General features: G+C 46.2%; 1 protein-coding gene across 8 annotated transcripts in view; it reads left to right on the top strand.

The window, feature by feature from the left end:
• The window catches only part of LOC310689274 (uncharacterized protein), a 44,136-nt gene extending 28,150 nt beyond the window's left edge, over positions 1–15,986 (top strand). For 2 of the 8 annotated variants that reach the window (XM_083466755.1, XM_083466754.1), the window contains exons 5-6: positions 10,540–10,666; positions 10,758–15,986. In XM_083466755.1, coding sequence (XP_083322881.1) covers positions 10,540–10,666; positions 10,758–12,652 — 2,022 coding nt within the window. In that variant the 3' untranslated portion in view covers positions 12,653–15,986. Of the gene's footprint in view, positions 1–243; positions 3,471–4,362; positions 4,899–7,380; positions 7,875–8,074; positions 8,157–8,429; positions 8,510–10,539; positions 10,667–10,757 lie in introns of those variants that run through there. The other 6 variants (XM_083466760.1, XM_083466761.1, XM_083466758.1 and 3 more) reach the window with 5 other exon arrangements.
• Positions 15,987–17,388: the final 1,402 nt, after the last annotated feature.

The following is a 17,388-nucleotide window of genomic DNA, read 5'->3' as shown; positions in this document are numbered from 1 at the left end:
TTCTTCTCATAAAGAGTTAACTTCACTTACTCGGTGTGATTTATTGCTGCCCCACTCCTGACACTCAGGTTCCCATAAATATGTTCATTAATGCCTGTCAACAAAAGCCGTGAAGCTTGTAGTAAGACCTTACATTTAATTCCCTTCAGTTCTTCCTCTGTCCCAAGGATTAATTAGCATTGTTCAATAATTGAGGGCTGCCTTTCTAACTAAAGCTGTGATCTGTTTCTCTCTTTGTTACAGATGGTGATGTTTCGGAAATGAAGAACAAGGCAGACCATGACAAAGTCTACACAACGGAGAAGCGATATACATATTTGGAGTGTATAGAGAGCTTAAGTCAGAGCTCCCATTCCACTCCCCTCCAAAGAAATCTCTTTAGGAAGAAATCCTATCAGTGCTTGGAATGTGGGAAGAGCTTCAGTCGGAAGGATAGTCTCACTCTTCATCTAAGAATTCATACGCAGGAGAAACCATATCAGTGCTTGGAATGTGGAAGGAGCTTCAGTCAGAGCACAGGTCTCAGGTCCCATAAAAGAATTCATACTGGAGAGAAACCATATCAGTGTTTGGAATGTGGAAAGAGGTTCAGTCAGAGGGTCCATCTCACATCCCATCAAACAACTCATACGGCAGAAAAGGCATTTCAGTGTTTGGAATGTGGAAAGAGCTTCACCCGGAAGGAAAATCTGACTTTCCATCAAAGAATTCATACAGGGGAAAAACCGTATAAGTGCTTGGAATGTGGAAGGAGCTTCAGTTGGAAGACTAGTCTGACTTTACATCAAAGGACTCATACAGGGGAGAAACCATATCAGTGCTTAGAATGTGGAAAGAGCTTCACTCAGAAGGAAATTCTTACTTCTCATCAAAGAACTCATAAAGGGGAGAAACCATATCAGTGCTTGGAATGTGGAAAAAGCTTCAGTCGGAAATCTTATCTCAGTTCCCATCAAATAACTCACAGTGAGGAGAAACCATATAAGTGCTTAGAATGTGGAAAGAGCTTCACTCAGGGTGTCAACCTTAAAGCGCATCAAATAATTCATACAGGGGAGACGCCATTTCAGTGTTTGGAATGTGGGAAGAGCTTCACCAAGAAATTAAATCTCACTTTCCATCAAAGAATTCATACAGGGGAGAAGCCATTTTCGTGCTTGGAATGTGGGAAGAGATTCAGTCAGAGAGCAGGTCTCTTGTCCCATCAAAGAATCCATACAGGTGAGAAGCCATTTCAGTGCTTGGAATGTGGAAAGAGCTTCAGTCACAGTGCTAGCCTTAAGAACCATCAAAGAGTTCATACAGGAGAGAAGCCATTTCAGTGCATAGAATGTGGAAAGAGCTTCACCATTAAATTATCTCTCACTTCCCATAAAAAAATTCATACAGGGGAGAAGCCATTTCAGTGCTTGGAATGTGGAAAGAGCTTCAGTCGGAACTCACATCTCAATTCCCATAAAAGAACTCATAGCAAGGAGAAACCTTATTCGTGCATGGAATGTGGAAAGAGCTTCACCCAGAAGGGAAGTCTCACTTCCCATGAAAGAACTCATACAGGGGAGAAACCGTATCAGTGCTTTGAATGTAAAAAAAGGTTCAGTCATAGCGCCAAGCTCTTGGTCCATCAAAGAATTCACATAGGGGACAAATGATACCAGTTCTCGGAATGTGGATAAAGCTTCAGTCAGAGTGCTGTCCTTAAGGTGCATCAAATAATACATACAGCGATTTAAAAAAAAAAAGTGGGGAAAGCTTCACCCATAAAGTAACTCTCACTTCCCATCAAATAATTCACACATTGGACAAAGCATATCAGTTCTCAAAATGTGAGAAGAGTTTCACCAAGAAGGAAAGTCTCACTTCCCATCGAAGAATTCATAAAGGGGAGAAACCGTATCAGTGCTTTGAATGTGGAAAAAAGTTCAGTCATAGTGCCACCCTCACAGTCCACCAAATGATTCTTAAAGGGAGAAACCAAAGCAGTGCTTTGAATGTGGAAGGAGCTTCAGTCAGAGAAATGTCAATATTACCTGCACAGTGGGAACTTATTTTAGAATCTATTGGACTCCACATAGAGGTCTGTATAAAAAGGATTTGCTAAGGTTGCATTATGCTGGAGAAGTGGTAAGGACAATGTCTCCCTGAAACATTGGTTTATAGTCTCTTGGGCTTGCCATTCAGAAGGCTGGTGGTTCAAATCCACTTGACAGCGGTGAGCTCCTATTGTTCTGTCCCAGCTTCTGCCAACCTAGCTGTTTGAAAGCATACTGGTGCATGTAGATAAAGAGGTACCACTGCGGCGGGAAGGTAAAGGGCGTTTCCGTGTGCTCTGGCTTCCGTCATGGTGTTCCGTTGCTCCAGAAGCGGTTCAGTCATTCTGGCCACAAGACCCAGAAAAGCTGACTGCAGACAAAAACCAGCTCCCTCAGCCTGAAGCTAGATGAGCGCCGCACCCCATAGTTGTCTTTGACTGGACCTAACTATCCAGGGGTCCTTTACCTACCTTTACCTTTTTATATACTTACAGTACTAGGTTTTGGGAGAAAATGCTGGTTTGTATAATTATGGCCGATCAGAAGAAACTAAAATTTGCAGCAGAGAATATTTTTGTGAACTAGATACCTACTATATGCAAGTTAACGGGACAACGAAAATGGTAGCTCAGTGACTGCTATTGATGAACTGGAAGAACAAAGACATGATCTCCTTTAATCAGCGGATTGAGAGCAGTTGCAATTTATGGACAGACTGCTTACAGACGTAGACTCTGCTTGTAAATATGACAATATTTGGAACAAATTAACACAAAATGTAGTAGGCTAAAGATGTTTACATTAGTATTATGATAATAATAATATCATATTTATGGGTTAGGATATACATATAAGCCCCCCCCCTTTTTTAAAAAAAAACAACATAGAAAGTTGTTTCAGGGGTGGCCTGGAATTACCAATGGATGTGGCTCACTATTCGCTAACCTTAGGCTCCGCCCCTTGAATGCTCCACCTCGACACTTAAAACCTGTGCCTCCTCTAGGACAGTCATCCCCAAAATGGGCGACACCCCCCCTGAAGGGTTTTGTTCCTGGGGGGCACTAAGAGGCAAAGGGTGGCAGTGTACACAACTCCCAGACTTTGAAAAGCTGATACCACTTGATCAAGTTCATTGGTTTTGTCATGAATTAATTAAACTATGTAGAGTGGTGCATTGGGTTACATATGCTTCAGGTTACATACGCTTCAGGTTACAGACTCCGCTAACCCAGAAATAGTGTTTCAGGTTAAGAACTTTGCTTCAGGATGAGAACAGAAATCGTGCTCTGGCGGCGCGGAAGCAGCAGGAGGCCCCATTAGCTAAAGTGGTGCTTCAGGTTAAGAACGGACCTCCGGAATGAATTAAGTACTTAACCCGAGGTACCACTGTATATTTGATTGGATTTTGAATAAATGTGCAACCGTTGCTGTTTAGAATTTTATTGTGCTTTTATCTTTCTTAGTGGATTGTGCAAACAGCTATTCTGAATAATGCTTTTATGTGGTAAGAGGCACTAGGGGTGTTGGGAGGGGGCTGCGGCCCAAAAATGTTTGGGAACCGCAATCTAGGACCTGGGACTTCAGACCCTCAGGACATCTCCCCAGGGTCTCAACCCTCTGAGGCATCTGTAGACCAGTGGATTACAGTAGCAGAGGTGTCTTCCTGGGCTTCAAAGAAGGAGGTGCAGAGACTCGGGCTTCACCTGGGACGGGCCACACCTCGGAGGAAACCGCTTCCCCTCCCAGCTCCCCAATCTGATCTCCCTAACTTTAAGGCTGCATGGAGCCCCAACAGCACCCCCCCCCGCTAGATCCCCATTTTTGTACAGTGCCCTCTCTTTTTAACTATCCCGTAAACTAGCTCACTCCCAGAAAAGACTAGATTCCCCTCTTTTTTGCAGCCCTTACTCTGCGTCCTTTGCCAAATTCCCCCCTCTGCCCCTCCTATCATCCTTTACAGTCGCCCCGGTCCAGAGGCAAGGGCCACGACGTCTTCCCAGCCGATGGAGGGCGGCGGGGGGGGGGGGGGATCAGGCAGCAGGAAAAGGCTTCTCCGCTTGCTTGCTTGCATCCTTCCTTTCTGCTCAGCCCCCCCCCCCCCCACTCACGCGCACATCCCCACCTGACAAAGAAGAAGAAGAAGAAGAGTTTGGATTTGATATCCCGCCTTTCACTCCCTTTAAGGAGTCTCAAAGCGGCTCACATTCTCCTTTCCCTTCCTCCCCCACAACAAACACTCTAAGCATCGCAGCCAGGATCAGGCCCCCAGGAGACTGGAAGGAAGGAAGGGGGTGGGACAGGGACGCTGCCTTGAAGGGCTGGGACTCCCCCTACACCCCCCCTTCCACCCCCCCACCCTTCAACTCGCCAGGCCCGCAGCCTTGCGGGGAAGGGCGACCCGTGAACGGGGCTCAGCTGCACGTGGGATCTGGTTCCTTCTTGTCTGGTTTTGGCTACAGCCAAGCAGGAGGCAAGGATGGGGACGAAAGGAGATGCAGCCGGGGGGGGCACGCTTCCCCTGCAAGCTTATCCTGCTCTTTCAGACCAAGGGAGAGACCAGCTCAGATCCCCCAAAACACAGCATCTGGGGGGGGCAGCAATGTGCGGGGCTCCTCCTGCGCTCCGGCTCTGGAGGAAGAAAACGCAGAGAGAGGGGGGTGGGGATGAGCTTGGGGAGCTCGGCTTGCCAAGGGTTAAAAGGAACTGAGCCGAATTCCTAGAGAGGAGAGGACAGAAGGGGGGCGGGTCTTCCAGAACCAAAGTCCCTCCCTCCGAGTCACTTCCTGCAAGGGGGGGGCGGGCGGTGGATGTTTTGTGTGTCTCCTTTGCAAGCTTCGCTGCCTGGGGGGCTCCTGCTGCAATCTGGTGAGTCTCCTCTCTCGCTCCTCCCTTTGGGGGAGAAGGGGGTCCCAGGGCTGCAGGGGGGCCGTGTTCAGATCATGCGCCCCCCCCAGGGTCCTGCGCCCCCTCCTTGCTCCCTGCCAATCCAGGGTGCGGGTGGTTTTGCAGGAGGGCTGCAAGCCTGTTCTTCCTTTACAGCAAAGTGGCGGCTAACAGATTGAGGTTGAATCCTGACAAGACAGAAGTACTGTTTCTGGGGGACAGGGAGCGGGCTGGTGTGGGGGATTCCTTGGTCCTGAATGGGGTAACTCTGTCCCTGAAGGACCAGGTGCGCAGCCTGGGAGTCATTTTGAACTCACAGCTGACCATGGAGGCGCAGGTCAATTCTGTGTCCAGGGCAGCTGTCTCCCAGCTTCATCTGGTACACAGGATGAGACCCTCCCTGCCCACAGACTGTCTCGCCAGAGTGGTGCATGCTCTGGTTATCTCCCGCTTGGACTACTGCAATGCGCTCTACGTGGGGCTACCTTTGAAGGTGACTCGGAAACTACAACTAATCCAGAATGCGGCAGCTAGACTGGTGACTGAGAGCGGCCGCCAAGACCATATAACACCGGTCTTGAAAGACCTGCATTGGCTCCCAGTACGTTTCCGAGCACAATTCAAAGTGTTAGTGCTGACCTTTAAAGCCCTAAACGGCCTCGGCCCAGTATACCTGAAGGAGCGTCGCCACCCCCATCGTTCTGCCCGGACACTGAGGTCCAGCGCCAAGGGCCTTCTGGCGGTTCCCTCACTGCAAGAAGGCAAGTTACAGGGAACCAGGCAGAGGGCCTTCTCGGTGGTGGCGCCCGCCCTGTGGAACGCCCTCCCACCAGATGTCAAAGAGAACAACTACCAGACTTTTAGAAGACATCTGAAGGCAGCCCTCTTTAGGGAAGCTTTTAATGTTTGATGTATTGCAGTATTTTAATATTTTGTTGGAAGCCGCCAAGAGTGGCTGGGGAAACCCAGCCAGATAGGCGGGGTACAAATAGATGATGATGATGATGATGATTATAGCAAAGGCTGCTCACCGCTTTGTGGGGAAACCATGGCTTTCATCCCCCCAGACCTGAGTTTGCTGCAATAGCCGAGGAGTCTCCTGGGGGGCCAGAGCCCAGTCTAGTCCTGTGGAGTTCCAGTCCGTCAGGCTGGAGGATGCGGACTGAGTGCTGGGATCAGTCTGAGCCCCTCTGGGAGGATGAGAAAGAGCAGGGAGGGGGGGCTGGCTGGGCCAGGGAGGGGTCAGTGCCTCCCTGCAGGAGTGGGGGCTCCCTTCCTGCTTGGAGGAGGCGGGGTAAATCCGGAATGTGTCCTTTTATTGAAAATGCATCTCTGGGTTATTTGTTTAATGTTTAATGCTGTATTGTGTTTTTAATATTTGGTTGGGAGCCTCCCAGAGGGGCTGGGGAAACCCAGCCAGATGGGTGGGGGGTAAATAATAAATTCCTATTATTATATTATACTCCTGTGAGAACTTTGAATTGGACCTGGAAATGAAGGGACCACCAATGCAGCTGTTTTAAAACAGGAATTAAATGTGTTGTCAGGGCTTGTAATGGGAGGGATTCAATGAGATGGGGTAGACCCATGGATGCTCCTTGGAGAAAAAAGGGGGAAATAAATGCCCTTCCTAAAGAAAGGGAGCCCAGCCAACAATCTGGAGCAGATTCTGAACCATCCTCAAGAGCAGTTCCACTTAGAGGGCATTGCGATGATCCTCTCTGATCCACAGCAGAGAGTTCCCTGGCCATGTCATCTCTGCTCCAAGGGGACAGTGGTGGGCAAGCTGGCCGGAGCTGGAAAGGGGCACTTACCCAAAAAAATTATTTACAATCATAGGAGGAATGTGAGCCCTTCTCACTTGTTTATAGTGCTATCCTTTGGCCCTCAGACCTAAGAAAAAGGGATTCCACCCCAGCAGTTTGTCTTGAGAACTTTGCACATTCCAAGTGGCTAGAAAATGGGACAGAAGCAGGAAGGAAGTGGTCACTGAACTGTGGGAGGGAGGGAGAGCAGCTCTTGAGTATCCCACGGTGGGTTGGTTGGTTGGTTGGCATCCATTTGTCTCAGGAGAAAAGGGGAGAGTGTGCCTTTGGGCGTGAGGTCAAACTGTTGGAAGGTTGCAGCGGCTGCAGAGGCCCTAGCCTAGTGTCACAATTACACTTGTACAAATGACTCACTTGTCAATCACAGTTCTGTCTTCTTTCATTGACTGAAAACACTGAAAGGCAGGAGCAACTAGGCCGATTCATTTTTCAGACCTTCCCTATGTTTCCTGCACATTTTGCATAGTAACGTCTAGTAGGGCTGGACGCCGGCTTCTCCTTTTCCTTTTTTGAAAAAGAAAGTTCAGAGTCTGGGCTGTGTTGCAGTCCAGCCCTGGTTCCTAATAAGATTCCGGGAATCTTTTTTTTTTCTTGGTTGTGTATCAATTTCATAACAGAACAATGTATTTGCTTTGTAGGATTTGCAAAGCCCTCTACTTAGGACAGACAGAACTTGGTAGTAGGACCAAGACCTTTCTTCCGATCTCTTGGGGGATTCCACAGAGCCCAGATGGATGAGCCAGAATCCGCTGGCCCTGAAGCAGGAAGAGGCCATGCCATCCAAACTGGGAGCAGCGGTGGAATCTGGGGAAACTGTCTGCTGAAGATCCAGGGTGAGGAGAACACCTTCAGCTCAGTAGTGCAAAGACAAAATTTCAGGCAGTTCAGCTACCAGGAGGCCAAAGGACCCCGAGAGGTTTGCAGCCGACTCTACCACCTTGACTGTCAGTGGCTGAAGCCAGAAAGGCACACGAAAGCTGAGATGCTGGACCTGGTGATCTTGGAACAGTTCCTGGCTGTCCTTCCGCCAGAGATGGAGAGCTGGGTGAGGGAATGTGGAGCGGAGACCAGTTCCCAGGCGGTGGCCCTGGCCGAAGGTTTCCTCCTGAGTCAGGCAGAGGAGAGAAAGCAGGTGAGAGAGACTTGCCTCTAGATATTCCCAAGGGGCTCCGAAAAGGAGGGAGAGTATCCCAAAATTCTCTCTTAATCCCCCAACCTTTTTTGGAAAGCCTCCAAGGAATGATATCGGATACCCCTAAAGCTTTTGCCTCTCCCAGTCCTTTTCTAATGTTTGTCTCCATTCTCTGCTTCCAATCCCTTCTGCCCTTTCAGGGAAAGATTATCTTTGCAGAAACGGGCCTGGATTCCTGTGAGGCAGAGAAGACTCCATTGGAGACCAAAGAGAGACCACTGGGTAAGGAGGAAGGAGGGTTTTTCCCCATTTGGTCACACATTCTGTAGATTTTGCCACTAATCTGTGGGTTCCCCCCCCAACATTTTGGGGAGGACACTAGGGGCCAAGAGCCCAAAGTGGGGGAAAGTATTTTTACCTAGCTAAGATACAAATGTCAAAATGCACTCAGTAGGTGAGACTTTTTTACAGGCCCACCTGTAGTTAGAGATGCACTGCTTCACCTCTAAGAGGAGCATGTGAAAATGGCCTGCCACTTACCTTTGTCTCTCGCAGGTGACAGAATGATGCTGGCAAGAGATGCTTATCCATCTTTGCATGAAGGCAGAGAAGCAGCAGCCATGGAACCAGATCAGGTAGGGAGAATGAAGGATTGTGGTGAAAGAGTCCCCAATGAATCTCTCTCCTCCTTCTCTTGGCTGTAAAGGCCATTGCAGGAGCCTTATGTTCTGAGAATGGTGAACAATCACCTCACGTTGACTAGCCTCCTGAATGTTGCTAATACAGTGGTACCTCTGGTTACGTACTTAATTCGTTCTGGAGGTCCATTCTTAACCTGAAACTGTTCTTAACCTGAAGCACCACTTTAGCTAATGGGGCCTCCTGCTGCCACTGCACTGCTGGAGCACGATTTCTGTTCTTATCCTGAAGCAAAGTTCTTAACCTGAAGCACTATTTCTGGGTTAGCGGAGTCTTTAACCTGAAGCGTATGTAATACGAGGTACCACTATTATTTATCAGTAGTTGCAGTTTTATTTACAGATTTAACATTTAATGCTGAAATAGGCTTCTAAGCAGTTGACAAATCATAAAAACAGTGGCCAGAATTCACCTTTCCCCTCATTCCCCTCCCCGTGACCCGCAGTACCCCCTGAAGTTGACTTTAATGCATTGTGAAGGTTCCCCCCACCTCCAGAACAGTAGATGGGGAAAGCAAAGAGAGGATCCTTCCATCTGGGAAACTGGAATCGATGAGCAGAGAGAATTACCGTATTTTTCGCTCTATAACACACACCTGACCATAACACGCACGTAGTTTTTAGAGGAGGAAAACAAGAAAAAAAATTCTGAAAGAAATAGTGGATGTATCATTTTTGTGCTTCATGCTGTGGCCACAGACATGTGATTTGATGGTGAGTTTGGGGTAGCCCAATGCAAAAATCCTGAGAATCCATGTGGATCTGTGCTTTGTAACCACGGTTTTGCACCATTGCAGCCCCAGGCAACAGTGGGTGCGTGGTTTTTTTGGTGCAGGCTGTAGCCATGGACATGCTATGTGATCTGATGGTGAATTTGGGGTGACCAAATGCAAAGATCCTGAGGATCCATGTGGATCCATGCTTGTAACCACGTTTTTGCACCATTGCAGCCCCAGGCAACAGTGGGTGCGTGGTTTTTTTGGTGCAGGCTGTAGCCATGAACATGCTATGTGATCTGATGGTGAATTTGGAGTGACCCAATGCAAAGATCCTGAGGATCCATGTGGATCCGTGCTTTGTAACCACGTTTTAAGTGGGGAGGGAAGGAAAAACAGAAGGGACAAGGAGTACGAGAGGGGTGTGCGGAGAAGCAGCTGGCTAACAATGCAGGAGAGCGGCTTAACGGGAGGGAGGAAAGGAAGGCAAAAGTTCCCCCCTCCCAAGTCAGCCTTCCCCCCCCCTCTCCAACCTGCATGTTTTCCGGCTGCCTGCGAGTCCCTAGAATGCTGGACGCAGCACCGGAGCACGGAGAGGAGGAGGTGGTGGCTGTCGGCTGCACTCCTAGCCGACGGAACCTGAGCCGGGTGGGCTGGAGCCTGCGCGCAGTGTGACTAGGAAGGAATTAGAAGGAAGGACGCGATCCTTTCCTTTTCCCTCTGCTTGCCAGGAGGGCAGGGGATTTCCCTGCTCTTTGTTGCGTTTGAGCAAACACAGCAACCGAAAACAGAAGTGGGTGGGCAGTAAGACCCTGAGGCAGAATGCAGGAAAGCAGCAGCTTCGCTTCTGCAGCCTTCCCTCCTCCGCGCGATCTGATTTTTGCCTGATTTTTGCCCCTGCACTCGGGCCAGTCGGCTCCAGGGACCACACATTCGCTCAATAACACGCACAGACATTTCCCCTTACTTTGTAGGAGAAAAAATGTGCGCGTTATAGAGAGAAAAATACGGTATTTGAAGATCACCATGTGGCACTCCATTCATTCCCCCAAAAGCTTAATACCAGTCATTAAAATACACACAAAAAAACAGTTTTGTTAAAACATTAAAATATGCATCCATAATAAAAATGTACAGCAAAACAATTACATTAAAACAAAACAGCAATGAACAGGCAGAAAACAACAGAGCAATGTGTAGTAGATAATCTGTACGTTGTCTAAGAAGGGGACCTTTCCCTTTTTATTTTAGGGTCTGGTGTGCTTTGAAGATGTAGCTGTTCATTTCACAGATGAGGAATGGGAGTTGCTGGATCCTGACCAAAGAGCTCTGTATAAGGCAGTAATGGAGGAGAATCGTGGGATCATGGATTCTCTTGGTAAGGCTGCTTTTTGGATTACAATATCTCTTTTGGAATTCTTTTTGAAATTCAGTCCCTGAGGCTGTGATCCGTTTCTTTTTTGTTGCAGATGGTGATGAATCAGAAAGGAAGAATGAGGGAGACCAAATCTACACAATGGAGAAGCGGTATCAATATTTGGAGCGTATAGAAAGCTTCAGAAGAATTCATACAGGGGAGAAACCATATCAGTGCTTGGAATGTGGAAAGAGCTTCATTCGGAAATCGAATCTCCGTTCCCATAAAAGAACTCACAGCGTGGAGAAACCCTATAAGTGCTTGGAATGTGGAAAGAGCTTCGCCTGGAAGGTCAATCGAACAGCCCATGAAAGAATTCATACAGGGGAGAAACCATATCAGTGCTTGGAATGTGGAAAGAGCTTCATCCAGAAGATAAGTTTCACAGACCATCAAAGAATTCATACAGGGGAGAAACCATATCAGTGCTTGGAATGTGGAAAGAGCTTCAGTCGGAAGGATAATCTCAATCATCATCAAAGAATTCATACAGGGGAGAAACCATACCAGTGCTTGGAATGTGGAAAGAGCTTCATTCGGAAATCCTATCTCCATTTCCATAAAAGAACTCACAGCGTGGAGAAACCCTATCAGTGCTTGGAATGTGGAAAGAGCTTCATTCGGAAGGATAATCTCACTCTTCATCAAAGAATTCATACAGGGGAGAAACCATATCAGTGCTTGGAATGTGGAAAGAGCTTCATCCAGAAGATAAGTCTCACAGTCCATCAAAGAACTCACAGCGTGGAGAAACCCTATAAGTGCTTGGAATGTGGAAAGAGCTTCAGTCAGAAGCATAATTTCACTCTTCATCAAAGAATTCATAGTGGAGAGAAACCATATCAGTGTTTGGAATGTGGAAGGAGCTTCACCCGGGAGGACAATCTGACTTCCCATCAAAGAATTCATACAGGGGAGAAATTATATCAGTGCTTGGAATGTGGAAAGAGGTTCAGTCAAAGCACCCATCTCAAAACCCATCAAAGAATTCATACAGGGGAGAAACCATATCAGTGTTTGGAATGTGGAAAGAGCTTCATCCAGAAAAGTAGTCTCACAGGCCATAAAATAATTCATACTGGAGAGAAACCATATCAGTGTTTGGAATGTGGAAAGAGCTTCATCCACAAAGGAAGTCTCACATCCCATCAAAAAACTCATACAGGGGAGAAACCATATCAGTGCTTGGAATGTGGAAAGAGCTTCATTCGGAAGGAAATTCTCACTTCCCATCAAAGAATTCATACAGGGGAAAAACCGTATCAGTGCTTGGAATGTGGAAAAAGCTTCAGTCAGAAGAGCAGTCTCACTTCACATGAAAGAAGTCACAGCGAGAAGAAAGCATATCAGTGCATGGAATGTGGGAAGAGCTTTAGCCGGAAGGATTGTCTGACTTCACATCAAAAAATTCATACAGGGGAGAAGCCCTTTGAGTGCTTGGAATGTGGGAAGAGCTTCATTCAAAGAGCAGGTCTCGTGTCCCATCAAAGAATCCATACAGGGGAGAAGCCCTTTGAGTGCTTGGAATGTGGGAAGAGCTTCACTCATAGAGCAGGTCTCATGCACCATCAAAGAATCCATACAGGGGAGAAGCTGTTTGAGTGCTTGGAATGTGGGAAGAGCTTCACTCGTCAAGCATCTCTTATGCGGCATCAAAGAATCCATACAGGGGAGAAGCCCTTTGAGTGCTTGGAATGTGGGAAGAGATTCAGTGAGAGAATTGTTCTCATGCGGCATCAAAGAATCCATACAGGTGAGAAGCCCTTTGAGTGCTTGGAATGTGGGAAGAGATTCGGTCAGAGAATTGTTCTCATGCGGCATCAAAGAATCCATACAGGGGAGAAGCCCTTTGAGTGCTTGGAATGTGGGAAGAGATTCGGTCAGAGAACTGGTCTCATGCGGCATCAAAGAATCCATACAGGGGAGAAGCCATTTCAGTGCTTGTAATGTAGAAAGAGCTTCAGTCGGTACTCCCATCTCAGTTCGCATCAAAGAACTCACAGCAAGGACAAACCATATCAGTGCATGGAATGTGGAAAGAGCTTCGCTTGGAAGGACAGTCTCACTCCCCATCAAAGAATTCATACAGGGGAGAAACCGTATGAGTGCTTTGAATGTAAAAAAAGGTTCAGTCAGAGCACCCAGCTGTCCGTCCATCAAAGAATTCACACAGGGGACAAATGATACCAGTGCTCAGAATGTGGAAAGAGCTTCATTCGAAGCGCCCATCTCACTTACCAGCAAATAATTCATACAGTGGACCAGTCTTCCAGAACTGCAAGACTGGGGAAATATCATCAAAGGAACTGAAGGAGGTGAGGACAGGTGACCCTGAAGCCTTATGAGGCTTTGCCCTCGGGTGGGAAAAAATATTGCGCCCGGGAAAGGGAAAATGGGAGTCAACAGACACTCAAGGAATAGTTTTGGAGAAAAAGCTTTATTTCTACCATCCATGAAGTGGTAGAAGGAGCAAGTGTGATAGTTCACAAAACAAGCATGAGTTCACAGCCATTTGCACAGAGCATATATTTCCCTTCCAGTTCCCTCCCCTTTCTCCTCATCCTCTTTTCTTGGGAGTTGGGGATCCTTAGCCTGTGCAAGGGGGGAAGGACCTGTGTTCTTCTGGGCAGGGGGAAAGGACCAGTGCCCTCACCCTTCGCCTGCTCCCAGATTTGGCAACCCTTGTGCAGCAACGGGTGCAATTGGTGAGTAGGTTGGAGGGGGCCAAATTACTCCTTCCTCCTTTTCTCCTGGGACTGACAAGACTGGTGGGTTTTTTTTAACTTGTACTTGCTGCCATACTGAGCACAGTTTGGCTTGGGTAGTCACAGTTCTACTTTTCCTAAGCCATGGGGGACGGTCAGGCAACTTCACATAAGTGTTTGGAGTCTATTTTTCACCAGGTTTTAAATCCTCAATCATCTACTTTCGTGGCGTCTTTCCAATTTGTTCAGGAAACATCGCAGGGGGGGCGTGGGAGTTGTTTTACTGCTTTTTCTCCATGACCCTGGAACACTTGGACACTGGGATACTTGGACACTGGGACACTCAGAATGTGGAAAGAGCTTCATTCGAAGCGCCCATCTCACTTCCCAGCAAATAATTCATACAGCGGACCAGTCTTCCAGAACTGCAAGACTGGGGAAATATCATCAAAGGAATGAAGGAGGTGAGGACAGGTGACCCCACCTAGGCCCGAAGTCAACCCCCCCCCCCCCAATAATCACCCCAGGCGTCAAAACTGTCCAAAATTCCTTTTGTCTTCTAAAAAAAAAATCCAAAACAGCTTTTCTCTGTTCTTCTCTGCTTTTCTCACAAGATGCATAGGAAAAATGTTATTCCTTTATCGGTACGAGAAGGCTTCAAAAAGTTAATGAATAGGCTCTGTCATTGCCAAGAATACTCAAGCCTGAGAACTGACTTTTATCTCATTCAGCTGCAGCATCTTTGGACATGCTGAACTGCTTTCATTCCCCTTTCCTGGGAAGGGTGCCAAGAGTCCAAAATAGTCCCGAGACAGGAACTTTCTGTTCATGCTAAGGAGACACATGGGGCAGAAACTTTTAAGAAGGAGGAGAAAGGAGAGGGAACTTGTTGCAGCCCAGAATAGGATCAGCTTTTTTTTTTGCTGCTGCTGCTGCTGCATTGCACTGCTGAAGAGGAGAAGTGAGAGTGGAAGAATGAAAAGTCTTTGAGTGGTACATGGGTGTTCTATCCAAGGGAAACTGACCCCCGCACCAGCCAGAGAACTTCCTTAGTGCTCAGGTCCCCAGCTGTCAGGAAGGGAAGGCAGGATCAGCTCCAGGGAGAGGATCGGAGGAGTGTGCTTCAAGGCCACAGCTAGAAAGCCAGCAGCAGAGGGAGAACATGCATCTTGTCTTGTGTGAAAAGAACTCAAGTAAAAGCCTCACTATTTTGGAATCTTAACTCTCATGGATAGTAATGGGGTTACCAATTCTCCTACTCGGGCTCAAGCAACTAAGTTTATGGAGGATTTTTTCCAAGAGCTTTGGACACTTTTGGAAGGACTCTAGCAAATTCATCAGGTAATAGCCAGTCAAGGGTGACCAGACCGGCATTATAAAAGTGAGACAAACTGCAGATAATATTAGATTAGTGGTGGATTTGGTAGATCAAAATAGAGATAAAGACCAGTTTGTAATTATATCGCTAGATGCTGAAAAGGCTTTTGACAAAATCCGTAAACAGTACATGGAAGTAGCTTTACTTAAATTTGAATTTCCTTTGGATATTTTAAAAGGGATTAAAGTAATCTATGAAGCACCTATGTCAAGAGTCAAAGAGAATGGTAATCTCTCTGCCACCTTTCCTCAGGCCTGAGGAACCAAACAAGGATGTCCTATCTCGCCATTGCTTTTTAATATCTGCTTCGAACGCTTGGCTTTCACCATGAGACAACACTGAGTTTCACAGAGTAGTTCACCATACATTTAAATATAAACTAGTTTTATTGCTTATTTCAAATGATAGATGCTTTTGGTACAATATCAGGTTATTCTATTCTATTATTCTGTTAATTGGTCCAATCGGAATTGATGCCAGTAGGCCAAAATCTGATTGCACATTACTTCAAGGAATATCAATTCCAGATTTGTTCCAAATCTCTACAATATCTAGGCAGCTTAATACCAAGAGATAAAAAAAATAAGTCAAACTTAATATAAAGAAAATAATAAAAGAGATTTCTTCATATACAGTGGTGCCTCGCAAGACGAAATTAATTCGTTTCGCGAGTTTTGTCGTCTTGTGATTTTTTTCGTATTGCGAAGTACGGTGTCGGGAAAGTTTTGGAAAAGCTTCAAAAATCACCAAAGTCTTTAAAAACCTCAAAAAAGGCTACCACACCGCGTTCTATGAGTTGCTCCTCGAAGTCAAGTCGCAACTGTATTAACGGTGTTAAGAAAAAGGAAACAAACTTGCAAGACGTTTCTGTCTTGCGAAGCAAGCCCATAGGGAAAATCGTCTTGCGAAGCAGCTCAAAAAACAAAAAACCCTTTTGTCTAGTGAGTTTTTTGTCTTGCGAGGCATTCGTCTTGCGAGGTACCACTGTATTGATATACAGAAGTCATTGAGCCTTACCCTTTGGAGAAGGCGGAATGTTCTCAAAATGAATATAGTTCCCAGATTAATTTATATTTTGAGAGGACTTGCAGTTTCTATATCTCATGTTTTCAAATGATAAACTCGCTGTTTAGGAAATGCCTTTATATTTATCTACATTATACATATCTACTGTTATGTATTAAATACTGGAAACTCATTGTTGGTCTTAATTTTCCCATGTGGGTGACCTTAGAATATGCACATACAGCACCTTTGGTGGGCTGGAGAATACAGTCATACCTCGGGTTAAATGTGCTTCAGGTTGAGCGCTTTTGGGTTGCACTCCGCAGCAACCCGGAAGTAACGGAACTTCCAGGTTTTGCCGTTCGCGCATGTGCAGACGGTCAAAATGACGTCACGTGCATGCGCGGAAGTGGCGAGTCACGACCTGCGCATGTGCAGGTTGCGTTCGCTTCTGGATGTGAACGGGGCTCTGGAATGGATCCTGTTCGTATCCAGAGGTACCACTGTACTAGGATCAAAATATTTGAAATCCCAGGTGACTCTAGAAAGAACTAAGTCAGTTTAAAAGATATGGAACATATTGAAAGGGACACGACAAGGCTGCCCAATTTCCCCTCTGCTTTTTATTTCAGTCCTGGAGGTTTTGCTGAACATGATTAGAAGGGACCAACAGATTCAGGGTATACAGGTCGGAGTTAAACAGTATAAACTTAAAGCATATGCAGATGACCTAGTACTGACATTACAGGAGCCAATTCCCAGTACTAAAAGAGCTTTGGAAATAATACAAGAATTTGGTCATGTGGCAGGTTTTAAATTGAATAAATCGAAAACTATGGTTTTGGAGAAGAATTTAACATCGACTGAGAAGGAAAGGTTTCAGGGGGAAACAGGTTTATCATTGGTGAAAAAAGTGAAATACCTAGGGGTGAATATGACTTCAAAAATGTTAATCTATTTAAAGATAATTATGAGAAGTGTTGGTCAGAAGTGAAAAAAGATCTTGAAATTTGGACAAACTTGAAGCTTTCCTTATTGGGTAGAATTGTGGTTATCAAAATGAATGTATTGCCAAGAATGTTATTTTTGTTTCAGACGTTACAAATCATTGACAAGATGGACTGTTTCAAGAAGTGGCAAAAAGAAATTTCAAGATTTGTCTGGCAGGGCAAAAAGCCCAGAATAAAATACAAAATCCTTACCGATACTAAGAATAGAGGGGGGGGGGGTTGCCCTGCCGGACTTTAAGTTATATTATGAAGCAGCAGCTTTTTGCTGGCTGAAGGAATGGCTACTTCTTGAGAACACTGACATTTTAGATTTAGAGGGTTTTAACAATGCTTTTGGGTGGCATGCATATTTGTGATATGATAAGGTTAAAGCTCATAAAGGTTTTAAAAATCATATTGTCAGGAAAGCACTATTTAATGTCTGGACTAGGTACAAAGATTTGTTGGAAAGTAAGACTCCTAGGTGGTTGTCGCCAATGGAGGCTAAAGCTGTGAAAAAGCTTAATATGGAATCTAAATGGCCGAGATATTCGGAAATTTTGGAACAAGAAAGGGACAGGTGGAAATTGCAGAGTTATGAGAAAC

The sequence above is a fragment of the Podarcis liolepis genome (genome assembly GCF_965112155.1).
Source record: "Podarcis liolepis genome assembly, chromosome: 12".
NCBI lineage: Eukaryota > Metazoa > Chordata > Lepidosauria > Squamata > Lacertidae > Podarcis > Podarcis liolepis.
This window is presented reverse-complemented; position numbering and strand designations above follow the sequence as displayed.